The 18,382-nt window shown below is 37.5% G+C and overlaps 1 protein-coding gene across 1 annotated transcript; it reads right to left on the bottom strand.

The window, feature by feature from the left end:
* Positions 1-271: 271 nt before the first annotated feature.
* LOC110173815 (testis-expressed protein 2-like) lies at positions 272-15,012 on the bottom strand. The gene is made up of 11 exons (XM_055158725.1): positions 14,122-15,012; positions 12,915-13,115; positions 12,532-12,838; positions 11,803-12,032; positions 10,880-11,047; positions 10,177-10,276; positions 6,567-6,693; positions 2,571-2,684; positions 2,108-2,317; positions 1,883-2,003; positions 272-1,803 (listed from the first exon to the last, which is right to left on the bottom strand). The coding sequence occupies exons 1-11, from the start codon at positions 14,767-14,769 to the stop codon at positions 1,675-1,677; spliced, it is 2,355 nt and encodes a 784-aa protein (XP_055014700.1). The 5' UTR covers positions 14,770-15,012; the 3' UTR covers positions 272-1,674.
* Positions 15,013-18,382: the final 3,370 nt, after the last annotated feature.

The following is an 18,382-nucleotide window of genomic DNA, read 5'->3' on the forward strand; positions in this document are numbered from 1 at the left end:
CATTACGTTAATCATACGTAATCATAAATGGAAATAATTAAGAAGATTCAAGAAAGCTCCTCACCGCGGAGTTACCAACAATCGCGTTGCTAAGCAACCTTTATACTTCCGGTGTGGGAGGGGTCAATTCGGTCAACCTCAGAGAGAGATGGCTCTTTTATACGCTTTAATATATAGTCTTCTGGTAAGAAAAGCAAAAAAAAAAACAAACAAAAAAAAAACACACACAGACACACACAAAAACAAAACAAAAAAACCCAAACCAAAACCCTTCATTTACCTATATTTATTGAATTATAAATAAGGCAACTGCACATATAATAATCATCAATGTGGCCATAAAATGACATATATTTTTAAAAATAATTCACAAATATAAAATCAGTACATCATCTTCATATATCCTTAAATGATTTCATCGTTTATTACAAGAAGAGGACAAAAACACAAACATCTGTGATCTTATGTAATTATTGAACATAAATTAAACACAGAACAGTTCAAGAAGGTAAAAGGGAACATATATTATTGTAAACAAAAAGGTGGCTGTGTGAATTAATCATTTGCATTAACAAAAAAAAAACCCAAAAAAAACACTGGATATGTACCGGGAAAAACAATGAACAGTGACTTAATGTGTATAAATCAGACTTTACATTATTGGAAACTAAAACAACAGAACTTGTACCTACACTTCATATAAATTCAAGTGCCTTTTAAATTACATCGTAGCAAGTAATAGTTTTTCACCATACAAATCTTAAAAAAAGAGAAAAGAACTGATTTTAGAGCAAAAAAAAAAAAAATACCACGTGTTACTTTAACACACCTGCATTAAATACAGTATAATAAAAGTTTTTTTTAGTTGTGCAAACCGATTGCATACCCCAGTCCAAACAAGGTTTCTTTGTACCATAAATCACATACATTCAGCAGCTGTATTAAGAAGTACTGTACTCCTAACCGAGCATAAACATAGCATATTATTATAAAGATACTCTACACTTACATGCTTTTATCATCCTAAAAGCTAGTCCTGTTTTTACTCATTGCACTTTTTAGAGTGAAAGTGTCATAGAGGTTTAAATGACACTTGTTTTATGGGCATCAGTGGCTTATTAAGGGGTTATTGGCAAAATAAAGAGGTTCAGGCCTCTAGGTGTGATCACAGCACAAACGAATACTGTTCAGTTAACACCTGCTCAGCTGAAAAAGCTGCAGAATTTTATAGTCAAGTATTATATCTTTACCAGTAGAATTAAATAGAAGTAAATAATAGTTATTTTCAACTGAAACATATTAAGATGTTTGTGCTTTATTTATCATAATGTACCTTGGCATAAACTAGTCACATGTTGGCTGTAAGGTTATCTGGTGAATGCTGCAATGTTAATAAGTTCAAAAATTGCACCTACTACCTCAAAACATTCATGATGAAGAAATATAACCCAATCCAAGTCTTTCTAAAAATGACTTTAGACCATTATACCCCTCTATTTAGTGTTACTTCCAGTATTAAAAATTGAATATGCTCTTCTAGTGGCTTTGTGAGAAAACACCCACTAAAGGAATGTAGTTGTTTGACAAAAGTAGCATGTGGCCCAATCTACTTTGGTTCCAGTTCACATTGTGAGTCTTCATAACCTATAGAAATACTGTAAACAAACTTCACTGCTAACTCTCACTGCCGGGGTCTGAAGTCTCGGAGTCTTCCACTGGGCCAGCTCCTGCAGTGCGCTGGTCCATGGCAGAGTGCATGATCGTCAACCACACATCATCCATATTTGGCATTACAAAGATTTTCTAGAGAAAAATTAACAAATGGTGAGTTTCAAATATTACTACTAAAACGTGTAAGTAAATATTAAGTGCCTCTTCATACTTGAAATTCCTGGTCTAGTTTTTTCTCTATCCAGTCTGTTACATGAGCTAGAGTTACTACTCGCTCGCCCAGTTTGGGCCGAGCTTTCACTTCAAGGTGAGGTGGTGTTCTGAATCCATACCTGTACAGGAGCAGAATAGAATTTGTTTTACACAGCGCAAAGAAAGAAAAGTACCAGCAGAGGGAGCTAAGAACAGACATAATATTGCACACTCAAGAGCTCACCATATCCTGTCAGTAGGAGGAGGGGGGATATTGACCGCGAGTCTTCCCCTAACTTCCTGCAGTTCCACGGTGAGCAGGAGGGGTGTGTTAGAAACCTCCTCCATCTTCTTTTTAATAAACTCAGTCTCTGTTGCTTTCTGGAAGTATTTGGACTTAGCAATCTTGTCTACGAATCGCATAATTTTACTCGGTCTATGGCCTCCAACCAAGCTGTAATTCACAAAGAAAAATATTTTTTTTAAAGTTTAAGTTATTGTATAATCAGTGTAAGAAAGTTAAGCAAGTCGATAACACTTTCTATTAACTACACTATTTACAGTTTGAATAAATGCTCTACCACCTAAATTAAGTAGGTTTTACATCTCAAATTAACCATTTGTTCATGACATGGTTTTTCTTCCTGCTTTACTATGGCTTCAGGTGTAGTTATCAGGAAGTCATTTAATTTCTGTCTCTCTCTCACCCCTCAGCTCCAGTGGAGTCATTTGACAGTTCAGAGGCGTCTTCTTCATCTGATGAACCAGCACTCGATGATTCCTCGTCGCTATCAGCCAAGCAGTACGTCCTAGGCCTGAATCTAAACACACAAACACCCAAATCAGAATGAACACAAACAGTCAAAATACTTCAAAATTTGAGAGATGTGACCAAAAGGATGGTGATGAAAAAAATAAAATCCTATAAATAATGTAGGAGATGATGAGATGATTTTCAGAGATAAATCATGCATGTTTTTCCCCATACAGTAACATTTAGAACATCTAGTCCTTGTCTAAAATAAATAATTTCATTACATGCTCACGCCTGTATTTGTTCCTCTGTTGAAAGTGCAGTTATACAGTAATTTCTATATTGTATCAGAGTTAGCCATTTTCAAAATTGGCAAGGGGCAGATAAAGAATATATAGCTAAAATGTCTTTATACTGCATTGACTTTGACACAAGACAAGAAAATAAGAAAATAATGCTTGTTAAAGATGCTACAGGAAGGTTGATGATGATTGTTAGTAGAGAAAAGGTGCACTTTATAAGAAGAGAGGCACTCACCAGAAAAAGACCCAAAGATCCACGATAAGAAAAATCCAGAGGCAAAAAGTACAAAAGACAAAAGAAAAACAAGTAAATGACAGAAACTGTGACAGAAAGTAGAGCAGACTTCAGAGAGGAAAATATACATATCACACAAGACAAGAAGAGAGGGAGAGAGAGGGGGTGGGGGAAGAGGGCAGAGTACTTTTCCAGAACTATACAATACTGTAAATGGCTAACCCCCTTTAATATACATCCATAACATATATACAAAGATATATACAATTTCCTCAACTTTAATAAAAAAAATAAAAATAAAAAAGGTCTTTTAAAAAATACTACAAAATACATCTGGATTTTTCCAAAATTTCACAACAAAAATAAATAAAATGTGAATAAATAAATAAAATAATTGTACAATCAGGTTTTAATCAATGGTCATATAGAGTACATTGTCAAATATGTTACAAAACAAACATATTAAAAATACTGAGTATGAGCAAAAAGGCAACAGTGGCTCAGGTCTTAGTTCAGATTTATAAGGATGGTCCTTCTACTACAGACTTAGACAAAATGAATTAAAGAACTATAAGAACTATTGACCAAACTAATGACCGCCTGTCTCCCCTGTATATTACTCTCTATGAACTGACTGCTACACATGCAGTAACCTGAGCCAATGTTGGACAATGAACTTTACCCCTTACAAACACTTAACCTTAACCATTTTTTGAACAATGAACTTATCTATATACATGTTTTCACTGTATTTTTGCTTAATTACATATCGATCAACTGAGCAACTGAAAGAAACGAATGCCGATCTCCAGAAGAAGATCGAGAAGGAGAGGGGAGAGAAGGAGTCCCTCAGGAGGCAGATAGAGGGGACTGACCAGAAGAACCAGACCAAGAAGACACAATTGCTTCTACAAATCGAAGAAACCAAAGGCAGCCCAAAAAATCAACAAACAGACAAATATATGTATGACCAACATGGAAAGCACCCAGGAGCTGCTGAAGATAGCAATGACAAGACTCTAACACAGGGGTGTCAAACTCATTTTGTTCAGGGGGCCGTATCCAACCTACTTTGATCCCAAAGGGGCCGGATCAGAAAAACACATGTCATATATACCCCAAAAAAATAGCAATAAGTTCAAATATTTGTGCAGAGAAGCACAAATCTATTACAGAAATCTTTTTTAATTGATGAACTCTTTTACAAAATATTATAATATCATGAACAACCTGAAACTTTAAGAAAAATACAATTTCAACACAATGTTTTAACTTGTATGCAAATAGAAATAAGTAAAAAAAAATTTTAGAAAATCCTGCACTCGGCTCCACTTTTCGCATTTTTGACTTTTTCTGATGAGGGTGTCACGGTCAACAGTCAAAACGATCGTCCTTTAAGAGCGTTTGGAAAGAGACAATCTTCATTTGTGCTGCTCTGGTGGGAGGGGTCACATACAGAGACACTGGAGACACTATGCTAAGCAGTGCAGAAAATTACAAATACTTTAATAGAAAATATAATTCAAATATTTTAGTAGAAAATCAGCCAAGGGCCACATTAAAGGTCTTGGAGGGCCGGATCTGGCCCCCGGGCCACATGATTGACACCCGTGCTCTAACACTTCCAACTGACAAATGTAATGGATGAGAAGTAGGTGGAGCAGGAGATAGAGAGGCTGGGGCAGATTGTCGAGAAGCTCAAGAAGCAATGGAAAGAAGAGGAAGAGGAGAGTACCTTAGACTGTTCTACGGCCAATGAGGATGAACTAAAAAAATAAACTGTGTTGAAAAATGTCTAAGAAAGTGTCTTTTTGGTATTTAAAAAGATGTGTCAAAAATGAATATATTTCAACACTAACCTGTGTTCATCAGGGGTAAATAGTCATGTGACCAGGGTAACATCATAAGAACAAATATGGATACATAATGTAATATATAGCAGAAAGTACATAATGCAAATGAACATTGAAAAAATATAAAATTTTACTAAGTAATTCACTATATGAGCAAAGTTACTTTGTAAAAATGATTTGAAACTACACTGCTCCAGTAAAAAACAAAACCTCAAATCTCAATATAAGTGTTGATACACAAACTCTTCTAATAATATTGGACACAAAGATTTTACACCAGATGCCCATCCCATGTCAAGATTTAATGTGTAAAATATACTGTTTGGACACCAGGGGTCAGTGTAAGATCAACACATAAAGTATGTTTCCACAGACGGTTCAGACTCGGACCAAATAATATGTTGGTTTATTTATAGTTCTATAACAGAAAAAAATTGTATCCGAGATATGAAGAGAAACTTAGAAAAATGTTTTTCACAAATATAGGTTTCAAAAAGACAAAAAAAAAAAAAAAAAGCACCACATGGATTTCTGGTAGGTTTCTATGGCACCTGCTCGTCTATTACGTAGACTATATATCAGGCAAAGCAAAAATATCTCAATGGAGAAAAGCAGGACAGCTGAAAAGTTACAAGTCAGGTCTGTGGAGAGACAAAAATGTTTTTCTTCTACTGTATTAATCAGCTGAAATCTTACATGGTGAGGCTGTACAGTGCAGGACAGGTACATTGTGAGAAAATTGGCTCAGTAGAGATACTCTTAATACATTCATTTCACCTTTAGTCCCCAATCAACTTGGGGAAATTTTCAAATAGCACAGGTGAGAAAATGGAGAGTCGCACGTGAGGAGCATGTGACTAGATAGCAAACAAGATGGAGGAGTTTTACTGTATGACTATGAATTGAACCATAAAACTAGTCACATTTGTTTCAACCCACAAATTCAAACTATGAAGGTGGAGCCTAACCCAGACAAATATAATATTTTAACCTGAAAGTTTATACAGTGATTAGTGCTTTTTATTTACATTTTTGTCTTACTCACCTTAAAAGCATTGAGGTTTATTCGACAAGAGAAAATAGGCCAACTATAAAATGCATTTATCCATAAATAAATAAATATGATTGAAATATGATTCAATTGGGATTTGAAATTAGTGTTCTCTGACAATCAGTTGCATTATGGACAACGTTCCCCCTAATTTTTCATGTGTCTGAGAAAAACACACTAAATCCCTGCACTCCTTTTGGCTCGTGCAGACCTGCCGCTCTGAGCAGCGATGTGCACTACTGCTACGGTCATTCTGAAGAAAGTGAGCGAATGGAGTCGAAATGTATCCGTTTGTATTTGGCTTGTTCCTAATGGGTGTGTACATTCACATGTGCAACCTGAATCAAATTGACTGTTCCATGCGTGTGTTTATATAAGTTCAGGTTAGATTTTATTTTATGTGCTGCAAAGAATTTGATGTGCGCGCTGAACTGGGCAGTGCGCAATCGTGCACGTTCACACCTTAGAGGGAACACTGGAGAGGGGTCTTATCAGCAGGGGGCCTTACCCGTCTTTGCCCTGCTCCCCAAAGCGCAGGGTCTCCTCCTCTTTCCCCAAACGAATCAGGTTCATCTTGGTTTCCAGGGTCATCAGGAAGGAGCCGCTATAGGCAACATCCAGATCAAACCACAGGCCTGCACACACAGGGACATAGGGACACAGGGCATTTTTCAAACAGAATAGTGGATTTGGTATTTCAACTATAATAACATTAATAAGAAAGTGTAGTAATTCAGTCCTAGTACTGATATCAGAATTCCCTTGTTGGAACTGTGATTGCTGCACTGTTTAATTTTGCTTTGAGACGAGATAACTTGAGTATCAGTCCATATCTAACCTTTCTTGAACAGTGAACATGATCAAGAGATTAACTAGAATTTGTATAGGCAAGGCAAGTTTATCTGTATAGCCCAATTGTGACATTAAAATCAAAAGTGACATGAAAAAAACAATACAACAATACGAACAACAAACAGAATTAAAAAAAAATTAATAAAAAAAAAAAAATCAAGTCTATTCTCTGAGCCACAGGAAGGAAGTGGCCTTATGTTACCTTGTGGTCTACCGTAAACAACTATTATTTGGTGTTGAAAATTGAATTCTAAAAAAAAGAAAAAAACAAACAAAACATGTTTGTTTATATTAACACAGTAGTATCAAAATAGGAATTGACCCTATGCCATAGTATCATTATCTATTTTGAAAGTTTTGTATAGTGGCAACACTACATTTAAAGTCCTGATTATCTAGATGGCATAAACAGAACCAAATAGACCCACATTTTTTTCTTGCCATTTTTGCCTTCATACCACTAGGAGGTACATGATTTTAGGGAAATTTTGAAAAATATTTCTCTTCCATTGACCTCACTGGGTTTAAGGGCATACAGCTCAAAACCTTATTAACAACTGTAAATGACAGGCAAGGGACTTAATCTGTTCCTAACTGGAGAAGTATTACATTAAAAGCGCTGCAGCTAATAGGGCAGTTTCTTTGTGTACTGTAGCTAAAAAAGGACAAATTGTTGGGGAAAAAAAAACAAAAAACAAAGAAATGCTCAAGGTTTGGCACACAGGAATGTAAGTCTAACCTGTAAGATATGCCCTGACATATGCCCTGCACTTAATGGTAAGAAGAAAATATATTTAAGAAAAATACAGTATGAAACTAGATAATGATTATGAAAAACAGAAAATGCATTTAAAGACGACTGCTCTCAGTGGGGAAGCTTCATTGATCCAGTGCACTCTGCATGGGTATACCAGGAAACAGCAGGGTGAGGTAAAGTTAGCCTGAGCCCAAGATGCCCTGATGTTACAGCCACAGAAACACAAGTCCAATTGTTTTACAAAGTAGAGTTACGGAAAATACAGCCATACAGCTACACAATAATGTAATAATACAAAAATCTTACCTGCATTTCACTTTTTAGCTATTAATAACTATTTTTCCATTTCAATTACACTGTAGTCCATAATATTCCTGTCAATAAAATGAGCCCATTAATGAAATTTACCTATCGTATAAATGTCTGTTGCAAAATTGCGGCCATGCGCAGTGATACGAACGGAAAGAAAATAGTGCCAAGCGATTATGAGGTCTGACTTTTTAGGCGACAATGGTTTTGTGATGCAAATGTATCACTCTTTTGAACACATATTGTTCTGAGAAGAAAAACGCTTTATTATACAGTCCCCAGCCAACTTGCCGGACTACTTCCGTCAGCACCGAAAACGGCCAGGAACTCGGCTCACCGGACGCTGTCGGGGGCAAGTCAGTGTGGATGCAGGACACTGCTCATGGGGATGCCATACAGATTTATGTAAAAAATCCCGAACTATCCCTTTAAGTTAACAGTGGATACATTTACTTTAAAACACCTGGCAACACGCATCTGTTAATCATTATTAGCCACTACATTTTTGTGAAAAACCTGCATTTCCCTTGTGAAAAACCTGCTGCGAACAATCACATAGATGTACCTCTTTACATGACTTTTTACCAGTACCCCTCAATGCTATGGAAAAAATGCAGATAGATGCTCTCAAACCTTCCAATATCAGCAAAAAATTTGTATGCATTTCACTGTGGTCTTTAGAAGTATTTTTTCAAGAAACTGTGTCAGGAAATGCAGCTTCCGTCACAGTTGGAGGTGCAATCAATCCCTGCACTCATTATGGCGCTATGTGAGAGTGGTAGCAACAAGACTGTGACTCATTGAAGAAGTAAAGCACAGAGTGAGTGAGGAAAGAAAACAGCAGTAACACATAATGCACATGTGTGATTCATGTGTAAAACAGCAACCTCAAGCACATTTAACATTTCTTAAAATAGCAATAAAGGTTGTTCTTAAAGGAAGACATATTTATAGTATCTATGACAGTATCTATCATGATGTTATATTTTGGATATTTTAAATTGCAATATTCATCTAAAACAACTTACTAAAAGAAACAAATCCACTGAGTTCTGGGTCGGAAATCTGGGTAATGTAAGTAATGCCGCTGAATGCTAAGTCTGTCACTGATAAATAAAATTAAATTGGAGAACAAATAAAGAACAGGCTTGATCAGAGCAATGATGTCTTAAATGCAGGAGAATAAAGATAGACATGCACAAATCACTCTAAATACAACTATGAGTGGGCAAATGAATGTAAAAGAGTTAAAAACGGCACAATAAAAGTCTAAAGAAGAGTAGATTATAAGTAGTTGAAGTAGCACAACTCTTAGCAAACCCACAAAACCTAATATAGTTCAGGCTAATCCACAGATAACCTCCTAATGTGCTTAAGTTCACAAACCAGCTCATGTTAGTTGACCCCCCCACACAACAATGCATCTACTGTTCTAGGCTAGCTATGGGACATCACATTTGTTTTTATGGGCTTTCGTGCTTTCTAAGGGGGGTAAAGCAGGTCACAGGCGCACATGTAGTTAATCTTAGGGGTGGGCGATATTGACAAAAGTCTAGTGTTTTATCTGTAATACAACAAAATGGGCAAAATGCGAACTGAGCATTTTTGAGTGCTCAGGGACGACGATGCCAAAAGCTAATTAATCCATGCCGGTGAATGTCTTGGTATAGATTCAAGTATCATCCAAAAGTGAAGAGACTGTAACATGTACAGTCTAATTTAATCATAAATTGTTTTCATTATAAACAATATTTTCATATCTCCAAAATAGAAATTGCAGTATTATCTAATTTTCAGCTCCAGCCTACGCATCTTAGCCCTTAACTCTCAGACATGTCTCTATCCCCAGGAGTACCCCCGAGTTGCAATCTCAGTAGGAGTAAGTGTGTAATTTTCTAGCCTGATGGAGCGCAAATCTTATTTTGGCCCTACTTAGTGAAAATGAGGATATAGTTTCAGTTACTGACCAAGTAAAAATTATGCCTTTGTAAAAGCATTTTCATTTTAAATTGTGGTTATTTGTTAATCTGTATTACATAAAAGCTAACCATCCACTATGTGCCAACTAATATAGTTGAAATTACAACACAAGGAACTGCCTGATAACATGTTTATTTTTCTTATCTCTAATGTGGACACAGCTAACATCTGACCAGTGCATGAGGGGGAAGCTCAGGGTTTGTGTGGTCTTGGATTTTACCTTTGTAATCAATGTAGGGTTTGGAGCCGCTGAGGATTCTGGGAGTGGAGGAGCCCATGTCCAGTTCTGTCAGGGTGAGCTCATTCATGAAGTAAGGCAACTAAATGACAAGATGGTATAATTCATTAGCCCCTCCATGAATAATCTAGATTATAATTCAAAGAATTTAAACTTGTGTAAAGCAGCTATACTAACATTTAAATCATGAAAAACAAGTTCTTTTATTTCGTGGTCTTAACTGCCTCAGTGTCTATGGGTTATCAGTGATGCGATGAGGACCTATGCCATAGCAATACACAATTCAAGAATTTGCTGTTCTAATTTTTGAATGGTCAAAATAATCCTCAAAATAACATCTGTAGCAGTAAAAAAATCAACATATGAGAAAATATTTAAAAGATACTGGTATATTTAAAGTGATGATTCTCGAACATTCACACAAATACAAACTAAGATAAAACTTGAGTACCACCAGATGGAGAACCACCAGATTTAAACCAGGTCTATACTACCCCAGGTCTAGACTTGGGTAAACCAGGTATAAAATAGGACTATGCCATTAGCACAGTAGTTAAAACCAGGTTATTTCTCAAAGGAGGGCAAAAATGTAGCTATAATAGTCTCTAAATTAGGAAAACACTTGAACAGAAGAGCTGCCCACATACCACAGTTTGAGAAACAATGATTTAAAGAATTAACTCACTCGTATTTTACTAAGTTTCATCTGGATCTTCTTTGAGACCAGGTCAGCCCAGTACGGCTCCCTTAAGAAGTCCCAGAACAGGCGTCCGAGGGCAGCGTTGAGCCAGGCCACTGGGTCCTCCTCGTCCCCTGTGGTCTGCTCCGGAGGGGAGGGGCTGGAGCTTAGGAGCTAAACACAGAGGAACATTAGTGGTACATGTGTATGAATAAATACATGTCCCCCACAGCACACAGGTACAGGCTGTTCTCTTTATCCTGAGGGCACACTGTGTACTTGTCTGCTTAACTACACCAACACCATATCTCTATGTTGATGCTTGAACTAGATTGTAATTAAAATGTTGAGTGTGTCACTAATGGAAGGGTTTGTGAAAAGGGCAAACTCCAGGATTCATCTTTTTTACAGACCAAAATCAAATAATAATCAAAAGTAAAATCCCAATTTTAGAACTAGATATTTAAATAATTTCAATGCCTAAATCAGCATACATCATAACTCTAGAATAAGGGGCACAACTTTAAAGTAGATTTCTACAGAATTTGAAAGACCTGGATAGTCTAAGAAAGGAGAAAAGTAACCAATTATTTACTTTTTTTTTGGAGTAGAGTCAATACTATTTGTACGTCATAGGAGTACAGCTCAGCAGTACCAACCATCCCACTCCACACATAATGTCACATAAAGGCACCTCACTGGCTGCCAGTTTGGCCAAATTATGTATAACAGACTGATCTAAAATGCTACTAATCAGGTATTTTTTATGCATACTTTATAATGGCATTTAATACGGATTTGTCAGCAGTACTTAAGTATATAACTGTCCAAATTCTCTCAGTATTTTTTCCACCGCTGGATTTTGACCACATAAAACTCTTTTGTTTTTGTAAACATACAGTGCATGATATAAAATGACAATATTGTACCTTCTTGTCTACCCCTGGACTGCTCATGGGGCTCTGGAGGGAGGAGCAGACAGAGGGGCTGAAGGCCTCTTGGTCTGGCAGGAGGTTGGCCATGTACACACTGTAGTCGAGCAGAGGGGAGGGTTTGGCATTGCCCGCTGTCGATGTGGAACCGTCTTTAGGCCTGGACTGAGTCAACAGACCCTCATCCAGACTGCTGCGGCTACCACTACGACTGTGACCACCCCCAGCTACATTTAACAAAGAGACATGAAGAATTTGTACAGTAAATCAAGAATCAAAATGTAACACTGGTAAATGCTCGATTCACACTCATGATCATAAAATATCTAGATAATACTATACAGTAATTATTTGTTTGGCTAGTGAGTCAAGCTTGATTAATATAAAAATAGGGCAAAATCGTTATGTATGCTTTAAAACAGGATTCAGTTCAGAGTGCACTTTTTAAACAAAGCCTAGAGCTATTTGACGGATAACTGAAAGATAAACTGCAAAACTAATGCAAGAATACACACTTCAGAGCATTATTGCAAAGATCTTAACTATTGGCTGAGTCAGTTTTATGCAGTGTTTACTAGGAGATTTCAGGACATTTTACCTATTGATATCTATTTAAGTACTGAAACTGCAAATTGGTGATTTGTTGATTCAATTGCAATTAATCTCACAGACCTACAAAAAGAAACGACAAAGACAACAACGACAACAACAACAACAATAACATACTTTTAAAGACCATGGCACTGGCAGACTTCTTCAGATTGACTTTGTGCTTGGAGGCCTGTAAAAAGCGCTGGAACCAGTCCTCCTTTTCTCGCCCCGTTCGTCCAAACAGATACAGAGTCACGCTTTGGGACAGGGCTGCACTTCCTGTCCCGTCTGTTTTGTCTTTTGGGAATGACCCCTCACGGGACTCCCACTTGTCCCCTTCAGTCCTGGACATAAAGTCATCCTGCTTTCCAAGTTCAATACATATGGGATATTTTTTGTTCCAAATTCTCTTTCTGGCCAGGCCTTCAGGCACTAAATGTATCTGTAGAATCAGAAATCAAACTGTTACACACAAATATTTCTACTTTTATAGCTAGAGTACAAAGTATTGGCCTTACTTTACTATAGGTGAGGTCATAGATTTTCTGGCTGACAAAGCTGACATCAGGTTTGAGGTCATTGTGTGCGGCTCTCCTGGAGATGTTGTGGTTGGGTTTGGACAAGCGAATGGTGGAGCCCTCTAAACGGACATACACCGACTGGGTTAGGGTAGCATGGTACGTCTCTGGATCATAGTTTGAGATCTCATTCATCCACCCCTAGGAAAGATGTGCAAAGTTTGGTTTAAATCTAAATTTTTACGAAATTTTTATTTGAGTATTATTAAGATAAATAGCATGTATCTAATTATGCATGAGACTTTGTCAACAGAATGCTTAGGGATATTTGCAGAAAATATTGACAAACGGTTCCTATCCTGCAGTTCTTACAAAGCACTCAACATAAGGGACATTATAAACTAAAATGGAGCTAGCATGAATTCAGCCTGGAAGATCTACCTGTGCTCCAGTCTATCTCACCGCTTCTCAACCTTCATCACCTCACTCCCATTGCTCCTCCCCGCTGCTTGCTGCACCTCCTCCTGTCCAATCAGCGCCCAGTGTGCCCAATTTAAACCCCCATAACTGTATCCTATCTGCGTCTCATCGTCCTCTTCACTCTCCTCAGCTTCACCTCTACCACCTCCAGTGTCTAGGCACCGGGGGGAAGACATCTCCTGAACGTCACCTAATCGGTCATGCCCTTCATCGTAATGTCTTCTACTGAGGTGTGAGCACCAAAGATGACTCATTCAATAAAGCTTACTAATACTTTTCTCTTTGTGTCTTTTGAGTCACAACCTGGGTTGCCAGTGCCTTGACCTACATATAAATAGCATTAATTCAAATTGTATGATGCTTAACAACAGTAACAACTAAACCAAAGTGTTTTACATACAGTGAATTAAATAAACATACAAGATTTTCTCATTCTCAAGCTCAGAACCTCCAGAATTCAGTCACTGAGCTGCAGAGGCTGCACTAGCACTGATTAATGATGCTGTAGGTGTTGGGGTTTACAAAGAGAGTAGTCATAGTTTTAGGTTTCAATCCACTGGATTGTATTGAAAATGGCAGATCTTAAATACTGTCCCTTTTAAGCTAACAAACTTCTCTGTGTCTTATTTCATGTTGTGTAAGGAATATAACTGCTAAGTCTTTTAAAATGTTTTATACACAAAGTTATTGTAAATAAACATTTTAAATGCTCAAAAATGATTCTTACTTTGTAAATGTCTGGTTGTTTAATGTCCAACTTCCGCAGCTTGAAAGATCTATAACCACTGGATGACTTCGGCCCTGAGAGCCAGACCACTCCAATGGCCAAAAGGAAACCCAGTCCAATCCCCAGCAGCATTCCCCCCACATACGTGGGCCAAGGCAATATGAAGTACCCATACACCAGCAACGTCAGAAAAATTAAAGTATAATATGGAACTTTCTGTGCTGGTTCAAAATATTCAGAGTCATCGTCACTTCCTGGTTCAGTGCTACCGCTTTGGGGCACTTTTGTCTCATCAGTTTGGTCCCCCCCATCACCCTCTCTGTCCGTGCAAGTTTCAAAATCTTCATTTGTTAAAATACAAAATTCTTCATCTTCCTGTTTCGCCAGAGTGGACATAGAGAGGTAAGTTTTACTAGGACTTTTAGCATCACGACATGATGAAACTGGAGATTCGGCTAAAGTGTTGTGTTCACCATTAGGACTATCAGCTTCCCATTCCCCACCCTCCTCTTCTTTGATACAGTAGTTGTTGTTACTTTCAAGTTGACCGTTGAATGAAGAAATATTTGAGAGTTCAGAGGCACTAGAAGAGATAAGTTTTGGACGATAAATACCGGCAGTACCTATGCCAACACTCTTTTCGTCCATAATTTTCGTCAGAAGTTGGAGGGGTTCGGCTTAGAGGTGAGATCGGGCCTAAAAAATCCAGCCCGACCCGACCCGGCCCGAGCCCGACCAATTAACTTGATTTGCAGGCCCGAGCCCGAAGCAAACCCGAAATGTCATATTTTATTTGTGAGGACTCGGGGAGGAGGAGCAGTGCTCAGCGTCGAGGTGCCAGTCTTTTTGCTCTCGTATGAAAGCAAAGCGCCACATTGACGACATTCAGCGAAGCCAACGCAAGTTTCTGTAGCATTTTCAACAATCAATTTGAAGCTTTTCCACACCTCACTCTTACCGGTGCGTGTTTGTCTTTTCAGTTCTCCTGCCTTTAGTTTAACTTCTTGCTCCTCCATATTGGGGATACCAGGTCAAAATAGATGCAGACTTGCGGAGGGGAAGATTATTAAATTAAGAGGGGGCGTTCACGTGCGCAGAGCTCTGGCTCTGCGGATCCTGTAATTAGTAGTTAAATAGCAATTACATTACATTACTTCTCTGTTTTATCCATATTATTTATTTTATAACAAGTATTCCTTAGTTTAGTATCCACACATCGTTTTAGCATACATTTTATAAACATATATTTATTTGAAGCCCGAGCCCGACCCGACCCGAAGTAATGATTGACATTTTAGACCGGGTCGGGTCGGGTCGGGCTTGGGCTCGGTCTTAAGATCTTACCTCTAACATACACAAGATATCAGCAATAATCTCTCAGTGAAATCTATAAGTAAAGACAAGCATTTCAAAGTTCAGTGTCAAAAACAAAAACTCACAAAATGTAGATTCCTTAAAGACTACAAATAAAACCTTATATGGCTTATAAAGCTGTAAAGCTTCAATAAAACAGCACTGTGAATTAAGCCTTTCTGACCTGGCATTTGCGTTGATAAAACTATTTATCTTTATAGAATAAGCTTGCTAGATCCTATGATTAAATTGAGAATATACTGAGAGTAATCAGGCAAAGTCTGTGTCCTGACTCCTGAATATGACACAGTTAAAGGTATTTTAGTAGGAGAACAAATTGCTTCCATTATCTTTAATTTATAGCCACATTCACACATAGTTCCCATAAAATCGCCAGGTCCAAAATGGCAGAACACTCAGTGACCCTCACTCAGACCGTGAACATTGCCAGGCTACAGGTGTGAATGGGGCCTATCATCATTCATTGTTAAAGTCATATATCTCTATTGCCTACCACTTGCTTGTCTCTGTGCAGCTGCTCGTTCTCCTCTCTGTAGCTCTTGAGCTGCTCGACCAATTCTGCCTGACTCCCAATGGCTTCAGCCAAGTCCTGGGCCAAGATGTCATTACGGGCCTTACACAGACATTACAACGTTAAGAATAATAGTAATAATAACAACAATATTAATTAAAGTCATGATTTCTCACTGGGTCTAGTTTCTCGGCCTTAAAGAGCACCTCTTCTGGTATTCATTCTCAGTTTGAGCTTTCTGCAACTCTGTCTGAAGCTGGTACACCTGCAACAATATGAAACAAGCAATGTGAAAATCATACGTAACGTTAATGATATGTAATGTTCATTTGTACTATTATTATTACTGGGTCATACCAGATGCTATATCTATTGACTTCAGTTGATTACAGGTTACCATACTGATACAATGCACACATTAGAAAACACTGTCAAAAAAGTTTTAAGAAAACTCAAAACAGAACATGGATTTAAACAAAACATTTTCAGGAGCCTGTGATCAATAAAAACATCCATGGTCCTGTTTAGGTGTTTTATTTTCAACAAAAATGTTATTACAGTTCCAATAAAAATCGGCTCTTTCTGATCAACTTGTGCTCACGTTAAACTCTAATAAAGTCTAATGTTGATGACATCAGCTGTAAAATATCAACATTATGCACAACAGGGTGCACTGGGTAATTTCAATCTTCAAATCTTCAAAATGTGGATGCAAGGGCAAATCTGAATTCAAATCTGAATCAGACCTGTGTAGATGTAACAAAAAAACATAGTACAAAAACACATTACTAATGGGATTGGATCAACTGTAAGAAATTCATGCTTGCCAAATTATAGAGTGTAATTGAAAATGTAAGCTTTATTGCATCCTTTTAGGGTAACTTTGATTTACTAAAATATGGCAAGCCTTTCAAATTGCTCCTTATATCATTTAGTAGAAATCAGAGCTGCAAAACTAACAACTATTTCCAAATCTCACTTTGAATGGTAGCAATTTCCAAAAACTACTGAATCCCATTAGAAATTTACAGGGCTACTAAACACCAAAACCACTTTTTTCTTGATGAACTGTGTAAATGTGTCTAAAATTGAAACATAGACCTTAATCAATGTGAAATCTATATTAGTGATTCTGCACTTGGCTCAGAACACAACAGACAATTTTAAAGCAGGACAAAGGACAGCATTCAAGTCCAAAAATATTTCAACAGTTGTGGGAAAAAGGCGTTGTAAAGCCAATGTGACATAAGTAGTTTGCATATGTTTGTTCCATCATAACCATCTGGCCATGTTATATTAATGTTATAACACAAGAGGTGATGGGCCACAGCAGCTTTATGTAAATCATCATAAAATGTACAGTTAAATATTTACTGATAACGTCACTGATTTAAAGCCAGTTTGTTGTTACTGAGAGAAGTGCATGGTGTAACATGTAATTTTTCAGATTGGGGGTGCCACCACATGAGAGATTTGCTTGGCATGTTCCACAGTATGGCATTAAACGATAACAAATACATTTTTTCCCACATACATACTGAGAGAAAGATCACCTCTCTACAGATAGGACTGGTGCTGTCACCTGCTTGTCTTGACTTCGATAGACAGTTTCAATGACATCTTGTGGGACATGGAGACAAGCAGGTGATGGGCCCTCTACTAGAGAAGCTTCATAGTACTTTTAAAGTCAATTTTTGTTGTTACTGTCAAAAGTGCACAGTACAACATGCCTTTAAAGCATGAAAAAAAAAAATATATATATATATAAGACAGACCACTGAAGCGTGACGGTTCGATGCTGGGTTTGCGCCCGGTCACTTGGGTGTACAGAGTGGGATAGTGGATCATCAAACTGTCCAATAATGCCACGGCTCCATTCCGGCCCTGGGTCCGCAGCAGGTCCAACATGTAGCCTGGATAAATGACAGGATATGACTGCTGACAGTATACGGAACACTAGACAACAATAGAGGTACACTAGACTGTGGTGCTGTGGGATATTTTCTGATCAATGTTTTATTTATTTATTTATCTATTTAGTTATTTAGTTAGTTAGTTCGTTAGTTTTCAGTGGGACAGTGTACATTAAGAAACATTACAATAATTAGAATTAGACAAAAGGTTAGTTTTCATCGGCAGTCCCCACTGCCAGATGGTCATAAATTCATGTATCAAGTCATTTTGTTAAAATACAGGTACATCTAACATTCAAATACCCAGTTACAGTAAGTATTTACATGGGCATACAAAACAGATCAAAAATATGTTTATATAAACATATTTAAACTTTTTAGTGCTCACAGTGCACACACTTATAATGTTGTTTCCTCATCAAAAACATACTTGGAATTGTGTTTTGTTCACAAATTTAAACAC

The sequence above is a fragment of the Boleophthalmus pectinirostris genome, unplaced genomic scaffold, assembly GCF_026225935.1.
Source record: "Boleophthalmus pectinirostris isolate CB_2022bp ecotype Guang Dong unplaced genomic scaffold, ASM2622593v1 HiC_scaffold_22, whole genome shotgun sequence".
Taxonomy (NCBI): domain Eukaryota; kingdom Metazoa; phylum Chordata; class Actinopteri; order Gobiiformes; family Gobiidae; genus Boleophthalmus; species Boleophthalmus pectinirostris.